The following is a 16,616-nucleotide window of genomic DNA, read 5'->3' as shown; positions in this document are numbered from 1 at the left end:
ACAATTAGGCGCGCGCCACCCCGGCCCCCTGCTTTACCCCGCCATAAAGAGCAGAGAGCGCGCTCCTCCTCTTCATTGCACGGGTCGCGCGGTCTGTGGGTTTGTTTGCTTTACGGCCGCGTGCGAACATCAACATTTCAAAGTTTGTTGTTTTAAGCGTGTAATGACCGCAGAATAGGTCAGTCTTTGTCTGTCCATCTATCTATTTATCTATCTATCTATCGTTACACACACACACACACACACACACACACATATATATATATATAATTGTGTGTGTGTGTGTGTAAGGCATTTTACCACAGTTTATATGAAGCACGCGCTCCAAAAATGTAACACTGTTATTATTAGTAGTACTTTTAGTAGTACACGAAATATAGAATCTAAAAAAATTAAACGGTATATTTGTTATTCATTTGTTTGTTTATTTATTTTAAAAATGTTTTAACAATTACCCGCCATTATTCAAGAAGACTGCTCTATTAGCACGAGATCATTCAGCTTCACAGCAACTACAAACTACAGAGAGAGAGAGAGAGAGAGAGAGAGAGACTTTATCAAGGCGGAGTGCTGTAAGAAAGGTAGAAGATCTCAATAAACCTGCCCGGGCTGATTGATGTGTGTGTGTGTGTGTGTGTGTGTCTTGACCTGAACCAATGGCGGTGAGCGCGCTCTGCTATTGGTTAACGGAGAAGGTCATAAGCGCCGTTCTTATTTACACTGACTTTATTCGAACATTTATTTTTAATTCCCCACCCGTATTCGTACAAGCCTCGCCTCTGCGAGCCATGATTGGATGAGAGCTGATACTGTTCACTCTGTTCAGGATATGTTACATAAAAGGCTTTTTATTTTAGTAATAACGACGTTATATATATTTTAAAATTAGAATTAAAAATAAGAAAAAAATAATATAATATAATATCCATCCATCCATTATCTGTAACCGCTTATCCAATTTAGGGTCGCGGGGGGTCCAGAGCCTACCTGGAATCATCGGGCGCAAGGCGGGAATACACCCTGGAGGGGACATAATATAATATAATATATATATATATATATATATATATATATATATATATATATATATATATATATATATTAATTTAAAAATGTAGCTGACAAAGTTTTCTTGCCTCTTGACAGAACCAGGACTTTAAATCTAGAACCTTTTAAGAGTCAACTTTAAGCATGCACCTAGCACCAGCCAATCCCAATGCACGATAGGCGTGGTTTTCTGTTCTGGCCCGAAATGCGGAGGACTGAAAACGGGTGGGAAGAAAACCCTAACACACGCAAAAAAAAAATAATAAAAAATAAAAACACCACCACGTCACTGGGATGCTGTAGCTCCTCCTACTCGTTGGCGTCATAATGGAATGCACTGGCGCCAGTTCAGACGGCGCAGAGAGGCGCAGCTCATTAAACACGCAGCGCTCGCGCGGAGAGGAGAACGCAAGAACACACACACGTACACACACATACACGCTCGACACTCGGGTCCGCGACAACGTCAGCGGGATTAAACTTTCTTTGAAACGGACTAAGGCTCGGCGAAGGAGGGGGAGACATGCAGTAATTCAGTAAGTGCCATGTTTTGTTTCCGTGGGGCACGAGATTCTCATGATTTTGAAAAATGGTGCCCGTAGATTTATTGAAAATGAGAATGTAACGCGATGATATGTGTTGCTTTTTTGCGTTAGTTATAATTTATTTTTGAGTAGATTGGTATTTTTGTGAATGCACTGTTTGTGTGAAGTAAGCCACAGTCGCAAAAGTACGGGGTCCCTGCTCAACTGACGTGGTTGTTTGATATTCTAAGTCCAACAACAAAAACAAAACGAGCCCACGTTAAAAGGCATGATCTGCACAGGTCAGAGCAGGGTCCCGTCTCTGCGTTTCTTAAAGTTCATCCTTCAGTGGGAGATTCAATGGCATTAAATTAAACAATCTATCTACCGTTTAAAATAACTTTAGGACTAAAAGAAGTGGGCCTTGCTTGTTTGCTAAATTTAACACATAACAATCATCAACGTATTAAACATCAAAAAGAAAACGTGGCTTCCATTTTGCACGGGACGAATTCTAAATTCAGCGGTGGTTTATTTTTATTGTATTTATGTTTGCGTTAAATAAATACACGTCATTGTGCTTTACAATTTGCAGCAGATGTTGTGTAGTGTATTTTCACGTGAAGTAAAATTAAATAAAAAAAAAACAATATATTCTTCAAGCTCCTGCAGTAAATATCTGTACGTTTTCATGTGTAAATTATACATAATTTATAAAGCACGGTGAATATTGTCCAAACTGCTTTTTCAGCAGTTTATTACCAGTTATTACATGTTAACAGATAAAGTAATAGTGACGTTATAGGTATAGTGCATGCACGAGTTCACGCGTTCTCTTTTCTCCTCATTTTGCAGGTGAGACCCAGTCCACAGTAGGTGGACATCAGCAGTGCAGAAAGTGACAGAAGACTCGAGAAGACCTATTGCCCCCTTCGTTTTTATCGCGTTTATTCGTATTTATATATTTGTTGCACTAGTCTAACCAGAGCCGGCCTGTACTCCACTTCTTTTACATTTTTTTTTCTTTTCTGAGGAATTCTAAATGATCTCAGTCCTCTCAGGCGAGCAACTAAATATACTATAAGAAATATAGGCTGTATTTTTAAACCTAAATCCCTCGCAAACACACACTCCAAGAAATGGAGGTGGCTGACCAGTCCCGGTGGATGGCGCATCATCACGCCGTGCTCAACAGCCAGCACCCGGACTCTCATCACCACAGCATCGCGCACAACTACATGGAGCCTATGGCGCCCCTCTTGCCCCCGGACGAAGTGGACGTTTTCTTAAACCACTTGGATTCGCAGGGCAACCCATACTACCCCAACTCCAGAGCCAGGGTCTCTTACAGCCAAGCCCACGGTAAGAGCTGAAACGAGTTCTTTTCTAATTCTTTTGTTTTTATTTTATTGTTGACAACAAACGGATAAATGGTCGCGTTTATCCTTTGCTTTTGTTGGTGAGTGCATTCTTGGGTTCTGCTACAAGAAGAGGCAAAGAGGTCTCTTGCAAACGAACCACACATATGAGCACTGCAGGTGTACGTTGTTTAAGTTTGTTTTTATTGAATGCATTCGTAGGCCTTCTATTATTCGGGATTTGGCATTTTATTTTTAACGCAATTTTGGCCGTCAGAATACACGCGAAATGTACGCAGATAATTAGCTTGGAATGAATTGTAATTAGCTCCATTGTGAACAGAGTACTCAGATGCAATTATAATCTGTCTTCATTGTCTTTATATGGATTTTAAAGAGGACAATTTCCTTTTTTTTCTTAATTTTTGGCGTATAATAAAATTCCTCGGAGAGAGTTAGTTCACTTTTCCTTTGTGGAATTATTAGCGTTATCACACACACTGGAACATTAGAAATGACTCTTTGGTTGCATCACAGGGGTGTGCTGTCATCTCCATTAAAAACAAAGTGTTGAAATGGAAAGATAAGATGAGAAAGAAAGTAGCAACAACAAAAAAGCGTCCAGCGAATGGGACGTAGAGGAAAGGGAAGTTCATGTCACTTGTTCCCCGTGTGTTTGGGGCAGGGAGTGTGTGTGTGTGTGTGTGTGAGAGAGAGAGAGAGAGAGAGAGAGAGCTAGACATTTCCCGGATACAAAATCCAAACGAAAAAAAAAAAAAAACCCTGATAACCCGCTGTTAGTTCTTTTACAGCGAGTAAATGAAGACGAGCACAAGTCCGTGGCCCGCAGAGTTTAGAACGGAGGGCTTTATGTATTAATTCGAATGGGTCATAACTCAGGGTCATTACAGATATAGCTCTCTGAAGCCGTCAGGAAAGCACTGCGTCAAAGAGGAGACACTGTGAAGGCGTTGGCTTGGCGTTGTTTGGCTGAATGACTTTATTCCGCCTGAGATTCGGGTCTGAACTCAATGTCGAGCGTGTTTTCATCTGGAAGTGAATCAACAGGTAGGAACACAGGCAAAGTCTGATTAGAAACCAGATGTATATCGCGTGCTGGGGAATTTCCAGTTCCGAAGTCAATGTTCATCAGTGTTCTGTGATTCTAATCTCAGATTTGATTCCTCTTATAAGTCTGCGTTTTCCATTCATCTGAGTTTGGAGTCTGTAATCTGAGCTCTTTGATAAACTCGAATCGATTCTTCACTCTCTGGAATCAGCTCTGGAATCGGTGTTAAACTCACTCTGGGAATGTTATTCTGACGCGTCCATTTTGAAATGGGAAATTCAAGTTGAAATGGAATTATGATTTTTGTAAATGTTTTTCCAGGTTGACGCTTGTGCTTTGTGGTGTTTCTGCTCTCAAACGTATTGCTTTTTAATCTGTTCAGGAATGTCTCGTTTATGACGTGGGGTTCTATTCTTTGGCTCGTAGCAGTTTTAATAAAAGTGGATATTATTTGGCGCTTAGCACCATTCGTTAATAGACCGTTTACATCAGGTTTTCTGTAACAAAATAAATAAATAAATAAACAAGTGTCCAGGCAGGGCACTATATTTTTAATTCAAATGAGAGTGTGAGTGCTTTGTGTTTTAAAGCTGTCTTTAACGCTGAATTTGTTAAAGGACCTTTGAACCCATTTATTTGGTTATATTCGTTTAAATGTAATAATTGCTTACTATTTATTGTTTATTATAACGGTTCAGTTCTTCCTATTACACACACACACACACACACAGATGTTGTTTCCATACAGGCCAGGACAATAGTTTGAGAACTCCTGACACCTCAAACGACACCCATTATAAACGAGTCCAAAGTAAAATTTGTTACACGTATTTTTATTTTACGTTATTTTAACAGTGTATTCTAAAATCTGCACAAGTGTTTGCTTATTTCCCCTCACAGCCTTTGTACACGACCGCTGTATTAATCGCGTCCCCTCCTTTTTCCACCCCTCAACAGCTCGGCTCGCGGGCAGTCCGGTGTGCCGACCGCACCTCCTGCACAGCCCGGGCCTGTCGTGGCTGGACGGCGGCAAGGCAGCGCTCTCCGCGGCGCACCATCACCACAACGCCTGGGCGGTCAGCCCCTTCGCCAAAGCCGGCATCCACGCGCCCAGCGCCGGCTACCCGTGCAGCAGCAGCGCCAGCTCCGGAGGAGTCTCGAGCTCCGGTTCGAACTCGGCCCAAATCACAGTGCCCGCGCCCGGGGCGGTCCCGAGCCACGGGAGCCCTCACCCGCTCTACAGCTTCCCCCCGACACCGCCCAAAGACGCGTCTCCGGATCCAGGGCCCTGCTCGCCCGCCAGGATGGACGAGAAAGATGCGTTGAAATACCCGGCCACCGCGGCGCTCGCGGAAGGGCTGAAGCTCGAGGGCTGCAGCCCCCTGCGCGTGAGCGGCGGCCACCACACCGCCGCCACCATCCCCGCATATCCCGCCTACCCGCTGCCCGCGCCTCACGAGTACAGCGCGGGACTCTTCCACACCGGCGGCCTGCTCGCAGCATCCGCCGCGTCCGGCTTCAGCAGCAAGTGCAAGAGCAAGACCCGCTCGAGCTCAGGTGAGCCCCACACACACTCTCACTGGGCAACATCAAAAGCACGCTTCAAAAGTTTGGGCACTCTTGGTCAAATTGCGCAGAAATAAGCAGAAATTAATTATTTTAATTAAAACATATAACGATGGGAAGAGAATCACTAAAAATATTTTTACAGTGAAAATAACGCTGATATATTTTATAGAGCGAAAGTGTGCCATCGGGCTCTGAAACATTGGTGGAAAAAAATATATAAATATATACTTTATGCAGAATTAATATACAGAAACGCGTTACGATAATATTTTTGTGTCAAAATAAGTGTATTCTGTCTCCATAAATACATTTCAAACCAAACGTTTAAAACGTTTTAAAAGAAAGGTGCTTCTTTCTGATTTAAGACCTCCAGTAACGTCACCAGTGGGGTCTCCTCGATGATTGTTGAATAAACTTGAGAGAGGTTTTCTTTAGTGTTTCCCTGAGGCGATTCTCTCTGTCCAGAGTCTAGAATATGAATGGCTCTTCTGCTCGTCCCACCACAACAAGACCCTCTTTAAAAAACCCATTCACTGATAAGACACACTTAAACACTGGCCAAAGGAACTTAAAAACAGCAATGGGGTCAGTAATGAGGTGTCAGACACATGAGGGCAATTTGTCAACAAAGTCCAAGCTGTGTGTAATGTGAATATGGAACAAAGTTATTCAGTTAATTACACACAGCATTGTTTTACGTTATTACATATGATATTACAGTGTTATAAGATAATCTGTTTGTATTTTTACTGTTGTAAATATTGCAGGACGTGTTAGACTTTAAAACTCAGATTCAAATCCAGAGAGGGGCCTTAGTGAAGTCACTCCACGCTGGATCCTTAGAAAAGTCGTTCTGGTTTTGATGCTGACTGAGAAGCGTGACGCTTTTGCAACACTAGGTTTCGTTTTGCAGACGTTTGAGCGCTTGTTTTCGTCTGCTTTGGGGCTCCGCTGCGTTTTAAATCCTGCAGGAGTCACGACGCGCTGGCTCCTGCTACATCCTGTCCACCACATCACACCCTACTGCCCCACCCCCCAGCCCCCTACACTAACAAAGCTCCACAGGGATCAGCCTCGTACTCACGACCTACTGTTCACAACTCTAACCTTTATACGCACTTTCCAGTGGTAGTTTTTATTACTATTTTATTACTGTACTTAGAATTAGTAGTGCCATTGCTGGTAGTACTTTTTAACTGCTATGTAACGTAGTTCACGTATTATTATAATAGTGGAAGTGACGTCATAAATGGAAGAAGAGGCTTCATTTTTATTTCAGTTGTGGGTCTAATATGATTTTTCATGTAGAACAAAAACCTTACAGTCTGTTAACATTTTTTATATTGACTTGGAATTATTGGATCAGTAGAAGGTGGTAGCAAAGCCTTCTTAGCAAATTATATTCTGTACAGGAAGCCCACATATATATCCACACATTATTTAAACTACCCAAACCAAACCGTTTTATAAAGGTTTTACGTTGGTCATCACAGTGAAGACCCATTTCACTAGTCACTAGACACTGTGTTTCCATACAGAACCCCTGGAGAACGGGTTTTAAGCCAATAAACGATGACGTCGGATGATCAATATGGTGATCAGCGCTGTAGCTTCATCCCAGTAATGGCTTGTCCAAAAGGCCCATGATAAAAGTATAACATTGTGAGCTGCTGAGCCGGTGATAACAACAGTGTGAACAGCACAGGAGCCTGTCGTCCTCACAAAGAGACATATGTAATCATCGTTAAACACTGGCAATCCTATAATCTCTTTACCTCTTGGCAAGAGTGCCCTACGTTCTGCTTGAATGTAGAATTAGGTTCAGAAAACAACCTTCGCAAACACGCAAAGGGGAAAGGGGACTCTATAAAAGTGTTTGAGATCAAGGGAGGAAATTGCTTGAATTCCTGTGTGTTCCTTTACGCTGTGTGTGATAGCGCTGATATGAGGTCTTGGAAGTCTGAGTGAAGTTTGTATATCTGTTACACTCACTGTGAGGTTCACAAGCGCCGGTGACAGCCTGGTGCAGGAGGACCTTGCAGTAAGCATGTCAACGCTAGTGAATTATGTGAATCAGTGAATATTTGGACATCTTAAAATGACCTACTCTTCTGTGGCCCGAGGCTCAGACCCAACCCCGCAGCCTGCACATTTCATAACCATTTTATCCCAAAAACAGAGCTGTTGAAAACACACCAACACCTCTTTCACTTGCCTCACAGGAATGGTGACACAGAGAAAAAGGGAGGCGGCACGACTGAATTACTAAGCATTATGCATTTCAAAAGGAGTGCCTTCCATTGTCCAGGGTGGATTCCTTTCTCTGGCCTGGGTGGGACAGGTAGTCCCTCACATTAGAATGCGAATAATAGGGAGATGCTCTGGGGAGAGAGAGAGGCAGGAGGCTATGAACTGAACTATCAGGCAGGTTCAGTTCTGTTACAATAAGTGACGATACTCATGACTGATTCTTGATTCTAAAGCTTGAAAAGCTAAAGTGAGAGGGAGTACAACAGAGAAACTCTGCACGTCTATATATAGTTGAGAGTTACGCAAATACCAACTTGCAAGCAAGAAACCCATATTTACTTGGAAGCAGAGTGTTACGTAAATGGGACATTACCCAGATCACAAGTTAAATGTGTGCAGCATAGACCAGAGGTGCAAATTTGACCAGAGAAATGGGGGCAGACATCAACAGGGAATAGCCTACATGCTACATGCTAAAATGCTAAACGTACAAAGCAAAGAATTAAGCAATTAGCCGGCCTACTTTGCTAAGGCTTGCGGCATGTAGGACATATGTAGGATGTGTGTATTATACAAGTCAACTTTGTCTATGTGGCACATCAAAGAACACTGTGAGCTCCATTGTGTCAATGATGTCTGTGCTAAATTATGCAATGCTGTTTCTAAATGGACTCCTTGGGTTTTTTGGACATACCCTCTCTGCTTCTCTGCCATGCTTTGGGGGATTACGTTACATGGAGGTGTCCGTGTCCATGCCGATCCAACAGGGGGCAAGCGACAGACCTGGGGTCAGCCAAGCACGGATGTCTATTGTCCTGGTCATCCTAAGAGAGAGAGATTTTATATCATGAGGAATATCTTAATGCGCCGTCAGTGGTAGTGGTCAGGTTACAGACCTCCTAATTAGCTCAGGTGCTTTACCTGTCCAGATTGCGCCACTGTGGAGAGGACGGTGGAATCAAAGGTGGTCTGAAACGGCTTGAGCTCTTGCTTTACCGAAGGATGATGAACTTCTTAATTATATAAAATTTCTCTCTGATTTTTCCCCCATCTGAATTCTACACAGAGGGGCGTGAGTGTGTGAACTGCGGTGCTACCTCCACCCCTCTTTGGAGGAGAGACGGGACAGGTCACTACCTCTGCAATGCCTGCGGCCTGTACCACAAGATGAACGGTCAGAACCGGCCACTCATCAAACCCAAACGCAGACTGGTGAGTAGCATTTTTAGTAGACCTTTAACCTCTGTCATACGCACACACACATATACACACACGTGAGAAAGAGGGTTAAATAGAAGCCCAGAGCAGAGAGAATAAGCACAATTCCAGGAAAGTTATATTTTCCCTATGATCTTCCTGGAATTGTTTGTCGCCCTCACCCCCCGGTGATCCCCTACACTGCCTGTTACAATCCTGCTACTATTGCTATTGTTACTGCTATCATTATTGCTGCTAGTCCCGATACTGTCACTGATACCAATGCCCACACTGGCTTAATTAGCACCGCAGCACCTCGTCAGGACAGCTGCTCGGACAGGAGCCCCTGCACTGACAGCCACACTCCGAGCTCCTGCAGCAGTCGGACCTCAGGGAGAGCCACAATTCTCCAGTTAGCTGCTGCACACCGTGGCATTGTCTTTGAGAACCATGTCAAAAAACTTCCTCGCATTCAGGCTGTATTTTAAGACAATTCGATTTAGAGGTTTCTAAGTTTAGCCGAAGGAACCTGCGGCCTATTAATGAGACAATGTGCTATAGATTAAAGTTACACTGCTAGGAGTAGGGCCAGTGAGGCTGAATGACATCATCATTATTATTATTAGAGTGGACATCAGTTGCTTGGCTCTTATTTTTGTCCCCGTTTGTAGATTTTGGAAGGACAATAACATATCAACAATAACTGGAAAATCATCATCACCACACTTTTGTCGTTCCTTTGTGAGAGCTCTGGATTTCAAAGACATTGCAGGTCAAGTTTAGTTATTATCCAAAATGCTAAAAATCATTCAGCTTTGAGAGTTGTTCCACATCCATTTTCGTTGATCGGCTGATCACTCGTTACTGGGGAAATCTGACCACTATTAGCACAGTTAGCTAGACCCGCTAACAGCATTGGCCTAAAAGACGAAGAGAGTTTATGGGACGGAGGCTCACTTTAGCTGATAACTCTATAGGACACAGAGTCACTTTAGGGCAGAGACTCTTTATGAAAGACAGTCTCTGTACAGAGATCATAACTGATCCTGAACTCTTTATAGGATACTCTATGACACAGAGACTCTATTTAACTGCTGAGAATACAGAGACTTACAAGGACTGGGACTTGAATCCCTGATACTTTTTAGGACAAGGACTATGCAAGACAGAGACTCTCAGGGCTAGGACTTTCTTTAGGACAGAGACGTTATGGGGCAATGACTGTATGACAGAGGCTTAATATGCGACTGGGACTCTCTATAGAGCAGTGACAGAACAAGGCTTTATTATGTATGATCCTCTGGGTCAGTGATGCTATAGGGCAGTGACAGTAAGAAAAGGACACCCCATTGGTCAGAGACACACTATAGGACAGAGATTGGTATTTTAAAATCCGCTCTCCTCTCAGGTTCCTTAGATACAGTCCCCTTCATACAATAAATAAATAGCAATTATAGTAGGATTGTTGTTATTGTACTTATAATTATTATCATTATAATTGTTATTAAAAGCCAAAATTATAGACGGTCGGGCAGTGCGTTGACTTCAGATGAGAACTCCAGAAGCTTTTCCACGCGGCGCAGGGCGCAGTTTTGGGCTCGACTTTGGGCTCCAGTGTTTTCAGAGCTCCGCGTTCAAAGGCCGTCCAGTTGTTTCCTATCCGGATATCTGCCTGCGCGCGATAAGGAAGCCAGACTCCCCGGTGCTTCCTTCTCCAACAAACCCCACTGCATTCTCTCTGAGACTCAAACACCGACACACACACACACACACCTTTAATGCACAGCGATTAGCACAACATACACACACATCGTAGTGGCAGGACCACTAGTGTGCGTGCGTGCGCGTGTTTGTGTGTGTGAGCGCGCGCAGGAGGGAAGGGGACGGCGCGGGGCATTTTGGAAAATTAATGGATTTATGCGCTCGAGCTCTTGTTTGTCCGCGCGCGCTTGGCACTGAGATTCAGCATCGGAATGTGTGTGTTTTTGTTTTGGTCTGGATAATTAAATAATTAATTAATCAAAAGCAGTGGCGAATTAGTGCCTTTTTTATGTAAAAACAGAAATTGTAAATGTTTCGTCGTTATTACATTTATTATTATCATCGTTATTGCTGTTTTTAATACTTGGTATTAATATTACTAATATTCATTTAAGTTTGATCTAAACAGGGAGATAATAATAATAAAATAAAAAAAATTAATAATAATAATTTATAATGAATAGCTCACATTTTTTATTTTATTATTTTTGTTATTCACTGATTTAACAATGGCCATGTTTTGTTTGCCTTGTCCTTCTTTTATTACTAAGGGACAGTTTTATTTTTGTCCTTCTTTTCCTCTTCTTTTTGTTTGCTGACGTAAATTTTAAACGAAACAGAAACGAACAGAAAACACGAAGGGGCCGTGACTTCGGGGGGAATTGCATTGTACGCCTATAAATGTTTCTTATTATGTGTGAAAAATTGATGTGTAATGGACACAGCCCCCCCCCCCACCCCCCAGCCCCCTATACCCCCTTATCCCACACACACACACACACACACACACACACACACACACACATGGAGCATCACCCCTATCTCTGGACTCTGGGACTGTGGTATCTAGTGAAATAGAGAATCAGTTCGTTTTTATGCTTCACCCTTAATCACGGCACAAATAACTTAATCGAATTAAACTCGTCTAAACGCACAAAGCAGACTCCGGTTTGGGAGATGGAGGCGACACCGTGAAAGCGGCGTCATGTCTTTTCTTTCATCTGTGATGGGAAGGCATGGGCGCGCGCACAAACATACGAGCACAAACACACACACACACACACACACACACAGACATATGCACAGCCATAATATTCAGCACCCGCAGCTCCTTCAGTAGATCCTTATCTCTCTCCCTCAGTTATTCAGCCCTCAGTGCAGAGGCCTGAGACTAGAACAGCCATCAAAGAACAGAATAAAACTAAACCTATCCGAACTCAACTAAACACATATTTTACTCATACAGACCCTAAACACACATATAAACATAATAACACTGTATTAGAGCCGTGTGTAATGTCTCCCAGGCCACGAGGCTAACAGTAGAACAACAGGCTACAGGCCTAATTTCCCTCAAACCAGCACATTAGCTTTGCTTTGGATTTTTATTTAAATCTTATCTTTTTTCGTGTTGTGTACATTTTGCGAAAAAAAAAAATAAAGTAAAACACACGTATAATTATTTTCAAATATTACATTACGTAGTGTAGAATAATGTTTTTGCTTCGCTATAAAATAAATAAATTAATTAAATAAATAACGATAAAATCTTTAAAAAAAGCTGCTGTATATTTTTAAGCCAAGTATTTTTTCTGGTTTTAAAATAAAACTAAATTTAATTTTAAAAGCAAAGCCTAAAGCGAGTTTTCCGATAACGGGAAGTATTTCCGAGGGAAGCAGACGTGTGAACGGGAAGTAATAAGGGTAGGACCTGACATTAGCGTCAATGCTTTATTCAACGTTAAGAAGAAGGTGGGTCAAAAATAATGATGTTACTGGATAATTTTAAGCTGTAAGTAAATAGAATTCCATATAAAGTGACTGTTACCCATAGTGCACCGTAAACTTAGTGAGCTAGAGTAAATTATTCTCGTGTAAAAGATTTCACAGTGTTTTTGCTGAGAAAATGGGAATATGGTTGTAGCAGTAAGACTATAGTTTGACGATTGAATATATTGCTAAACTTTCTCGCTTCTATGTCTTATAAAGTATAGCTTTAGATAGATATGAACCATTAGGTATATATTGTAACACTTGTGTGCTTCAGCTGATGATGTTACGCAGTGACTGTGTGTGTGTGTGTGTGTGTGTGTGTGTGTGTACTCCCTCACTTGTTCCATATTTAGTGTAGTGCATTTAAGTTGAGTGGTTAGTGAATGAGTGAGGGAACCATTTCAGACACAGCTTACATTTCTAAATGTCTAAATGCTCTTCATTACATGTCAAGGTTTTTTACAGGGAAATAAATTCACTACTCTTTGATTAAATATTACAAAGTTGTGAGGTTTTTGGATTTTTTTATAACTTAAAAGTATTTATACTTCTTATTCTGACAACGGACACGAACCAACAACTAAAAATAAAGTTCCATTCTGATTTCAGCTTGAGTTTAAAACTGGAATATAAACAAACTTGTTGGTGATAGCTCAGTGAGCACTGCCTCTGCCTTCCCTTCTCCATTATGTCCCTTGTCACAGTGTGTAAAGTGTCTATTTTATGTTTTAATCCAGTCCCATTAACGTCTCCTGTCTTTCCTCATGCAGTCTGCAGCGAGGCGCGCAGGCACCTGCTGTGCGAACTGTCAAACGACCACCACAACACTGTGGAGGCGCAATGGCAATGGAGACCCCGTGTGTAATGCCTGTGGACTCTACTACAAACTGCACAACGTGAGTGAAACCCCTGCAGACGTTTCCTATCCTCTTAGGGGGCAGTGGGCCGGAGGGGGGGTTGTCATGGGTGGTTTTTTTTTTTATAGAGGGGTAGAATGGACGCCTTCTCTTGTCAGCCTGACCGTTTCTCCTTCTCCGCCTTTTTGACGGGGCCAGCTTTGGTTTTGTCTGGATGCGTGGTGGGCGTTACCCCCAGGAGGGACCCCCAGCACGGACCTGCCACTCAGCGCCTTTCTCTCATCAGCTTGTCTCACATTAGGCACATTATCCCGAGAATAAATCAATGCTCACCCTTAATGGGACAAGCGCGACGAGGTGCAACAAAGTGGCCAGCCAAAAGAAAAAGTAGGAGGCGGTTTTATTCGAGCAGGCAGGCTTGGACATGGCTGGACAGCCCTTCTGTTTAGTTATTCATGATCGAAATGAGACATTTAAAAAACACGACAATAACGGCACACAACGTAAATGCTTATTTTTGTAATTGAAAACAGTCCTGTCTCAAAGGAATGTCTTAATATATAACATTTCCTGCTCTATTAAATGAAAGCAACCAATAAGTAAAGCTAATAAACCCTCCACCCATTAACAACCATCATTGTTTGTTTATTTATTCAGTTAATTTCTTTGATAAAGCTCATCTTCTCTTGAACTTGAGTTGTAAATGTTCCTTCAAGCACAGAAAATCAATGGAAGCCTAACATCTCTCTCGCTTTTCCTCTGTAGGTCAACAGACCTCTGACCATGAAGAAAGAGGGCATCCAGACGCGCAACCGCAAGATGTCCAGCAAGTCCAAACGCAACAAGAGGGCAGGCGATGGTTTTGAGGAGTTGTCCAAGTGTATGCACGACAAAACATCCCCTTTTTCCGCTGGCGGGACCATGGCAAGCCACATGGCCCACATGGGCCATCTTCCGCCTTTCAGCCACTCGGGCCACATGCTGCCCACGCCGACCCCCATCCACCCCAGCTTCAGCCATCCACACCACACTGGCCGCTCGCCTGCCTGGGCCGAGCCACACTGAGGGTCCATCCCGAATGGTCCTTTCATTAATGCCTCCATAACATCCCACCTCACCTAATGCAGTGGTCACCAACACAGGTCCTGGAGATCGAACTTCCTGCAGTGTATAGCTCTGAAACTATTGACCACATATGGTCCAGCTAAAGATTAGTTATGTTCAAGACTATGCCCGATATAACACTGTATGTTGGGATCAGTTTTTGTCTGGGTATGTAGTCGAAAGCTTCTAGGATACCCTTACAATCCCGCCGTGTACCACATCACAAGTGTAGACACAGTGTAGACTAAAGGACACAATACCTGTAACACATCATATGTGGAGGGATGTGATTACAGTGAGTGAAGATAGTGTACGAAACGGTTTACGTATATTTGAATCACATACTAAGTTCTCTGCAGTAGTGTTCTATATAGTTTTCCTGTTTTTCCAAGGTAGGGAACAGCAATTAGGGTAGGTCTACATTATGTTCAGAAATCCTCTATGATCTGGATCAATTGTGAGCTTTGAGGTGGAGGTGTATTCTGCAGGAAGGCAGATGTGAAGAATGAAAGACCACTTGACTTACCCTCCCTGGTCTTCAAAAGAACCTCTACAGGACAGGGAGATGAAGCGTGGGGTTGGTTGTCCATCACTTCTTCAGACACTGCATTAGAAGATGTGGCAATGTTTCCATGCAAATATCCGTAAAGAGACACTTTTTTTTCCTAAGCAGAGGGGCTGGAGTGTAAAGAGGACATTTTGCTTGTTCAAAAGCCCACCTGCCCCTCCACAAGGACACAGACTTACCAAGGGTGAGGTGTTTTTGGTGAAAAACGCCCGATGCTTTTAGCCTTTCTTTATTTTGTACTGAGTCACTTTGGTACGGCCCGGAAAGAGAGGATGGTGTGTTAAAGCCGAGTCACTGTGTATGTGTGTATCTGTGTATCTGCCACAGGTGATTTGAACAGATACAGCTCACGGTTCGCAAAAGGCCTGTCTCTGTCTCGGACTCTAACGCAGAGAACAAAGAGAGAGTGAAAGAATGAGAAATAGAGAATATAGACGGACTGCTATGCCTACATGATGGGATATACACACTTCATGGACATGACTGCCTCTGGACAGACTCTATGGACACGACTAGAAAGCGAAACAGATGTTTATAAAGCTTGATTGTTATTATCGTTATTGTTATAATTGTTATGATGATAATTTATTTTCACACTTTTTTTTTTTTTGCTCTCCTCAAAACCATATGGGTATATTGTTATAATTATAAATATTATTTGGTTATTATTATCAAAGAAATTACAAAAAACAAACAAAAAACACAAAAAAAACAAACAAAAAAATCAACACTGACTTATCTTAGCCAAGGCGATAATGCTGAACTGTATGTTTTTATCATTTTCCATTACACAAATAAAGGAAATAAAGTTTTAATACTTAATAATCTCTCACTTTCTCCTGCGTAGTGGTTTTTGATTATGTTATATTTAATGCACAGATTTGGCACGTTCATGTAAATGGACAGCGTAATCACTGAATTGCGAATGTGCACACACACACACACACACACACTCAAACACAGTCGTTCGTAGAGTATGCACAGCTACGTAAAAGTCGTAGGCCGGCTTAGAAATGTTTCAATATAATTGACCTTCTTTGTTTGTAAATATTCATTGTTACATATAATGAGCGAAAATAAACATTAAAATACAACTAAACAAAAATATTATGGTTGTATTTAAAAGGTTATTGATAATGTTACCTTTTCAGTTCCACTAAAGCCCACCTCAATTAACTTAAAAGTATTACAGAACTAATTAAACAATAACAAAAATGAATTACAATGAAACATACATGTTTATATTTGTTTATATGTGTAGTTTTTCTAATATTAGTGCCCAGTTAAAATAGTACTGCCCAGATGAGTGTGTTTATACATGACACAGTCAGATGGTTCATATTGAACTGTATTTTTTATGATGTCGATATTTTATTTACTTTTACATGTGGGACACAATACACAGGAGTTCTGTAACGCTGGTCACAAACTGACTGTAGGCTACCACTGACCTATCAATATATACAGAAAGGCCTTCACAATGTCTAGCAGATGTGGCAGCTCAAGTTTGACAATGTAAACATACAATAACTGAACTTT

At 42.0% G+C, this 16,616-nt stretch overlaps 1 protein-coding gene across 1 annotated transcript; it reads left to right on the top strand.

Moving 5' to 3' along the window:
- The first annotated feature begins 1,411 nt into the window (after positions 1-1,411).
- On the top strand, positions 1,412-15,906 carry gata2a (GATA binding protein 2a). Its single transcript, XM_066670584.1, has 6 exons — positions 1,412-1,583; positions 2,427-2,933; positions 4,956-5,555; positions 8,884-9,029; positions 13,319-13,444; positions 14,171-15,906. The coding sequence occupies exons 2-6, from the start codon at positions 2,711-2,713 to the stop codon at positions 14,468-14,470; spliced, it is 1,395 nt and encodes a 464-aa protein (XP_066526681.1). The 5' UTR covers positions 1,412-1,583; positions 2,427-2,710; the 3' UTR covers positions 14,471-15,906.
- Positions 15,907-16,616: the final 710 nt, after the last annotated feature.

Source organism: Hoplias malabaricus, chromosome 5, assembly GCF_029633855.1.
Source record: "Hoplias malabaricus isolate fHopMal1 chromosome 5, fHopMal1.hap1, whole genome shotgun sequence".
NCBI classification, from domain to species: Eukaryota; Metazoa; Chordata; class Actinopteri; order Characiformes; family Erythrinidae; genus Hoplias; species Hoplias malabaricus.
Note: the sequence above shows the minus strand (reverse complement) of the source record. Positions and strands in the feature narration are given on the sequence as shown.

Excerpts from the sequence above, each read along its gene's own strand:
- gata2a (XM_066670584.1), top strand. The coding sequence starts at position 2,711 with ATGGAGGTGGCTGACCAGTCCCGGTGGATGGCGCATCATCACGCCGTG. Across the intron at positions 9,030-13,318 it reads TCAAACCCAAACGCAGACTG|TCTGCAGCGAGGCGCGCAGG; the intron begins GTGAGTAGCATT and ends TTCCTCATGCAG. Across the intron at positions 13,445-14,170 it reads TCTACTACAAACTGCACAAC|GTCAACAGACCTCTGACCAT; the intron begins GTGAGTGAAACC and ends TTTCCTCTGTAG.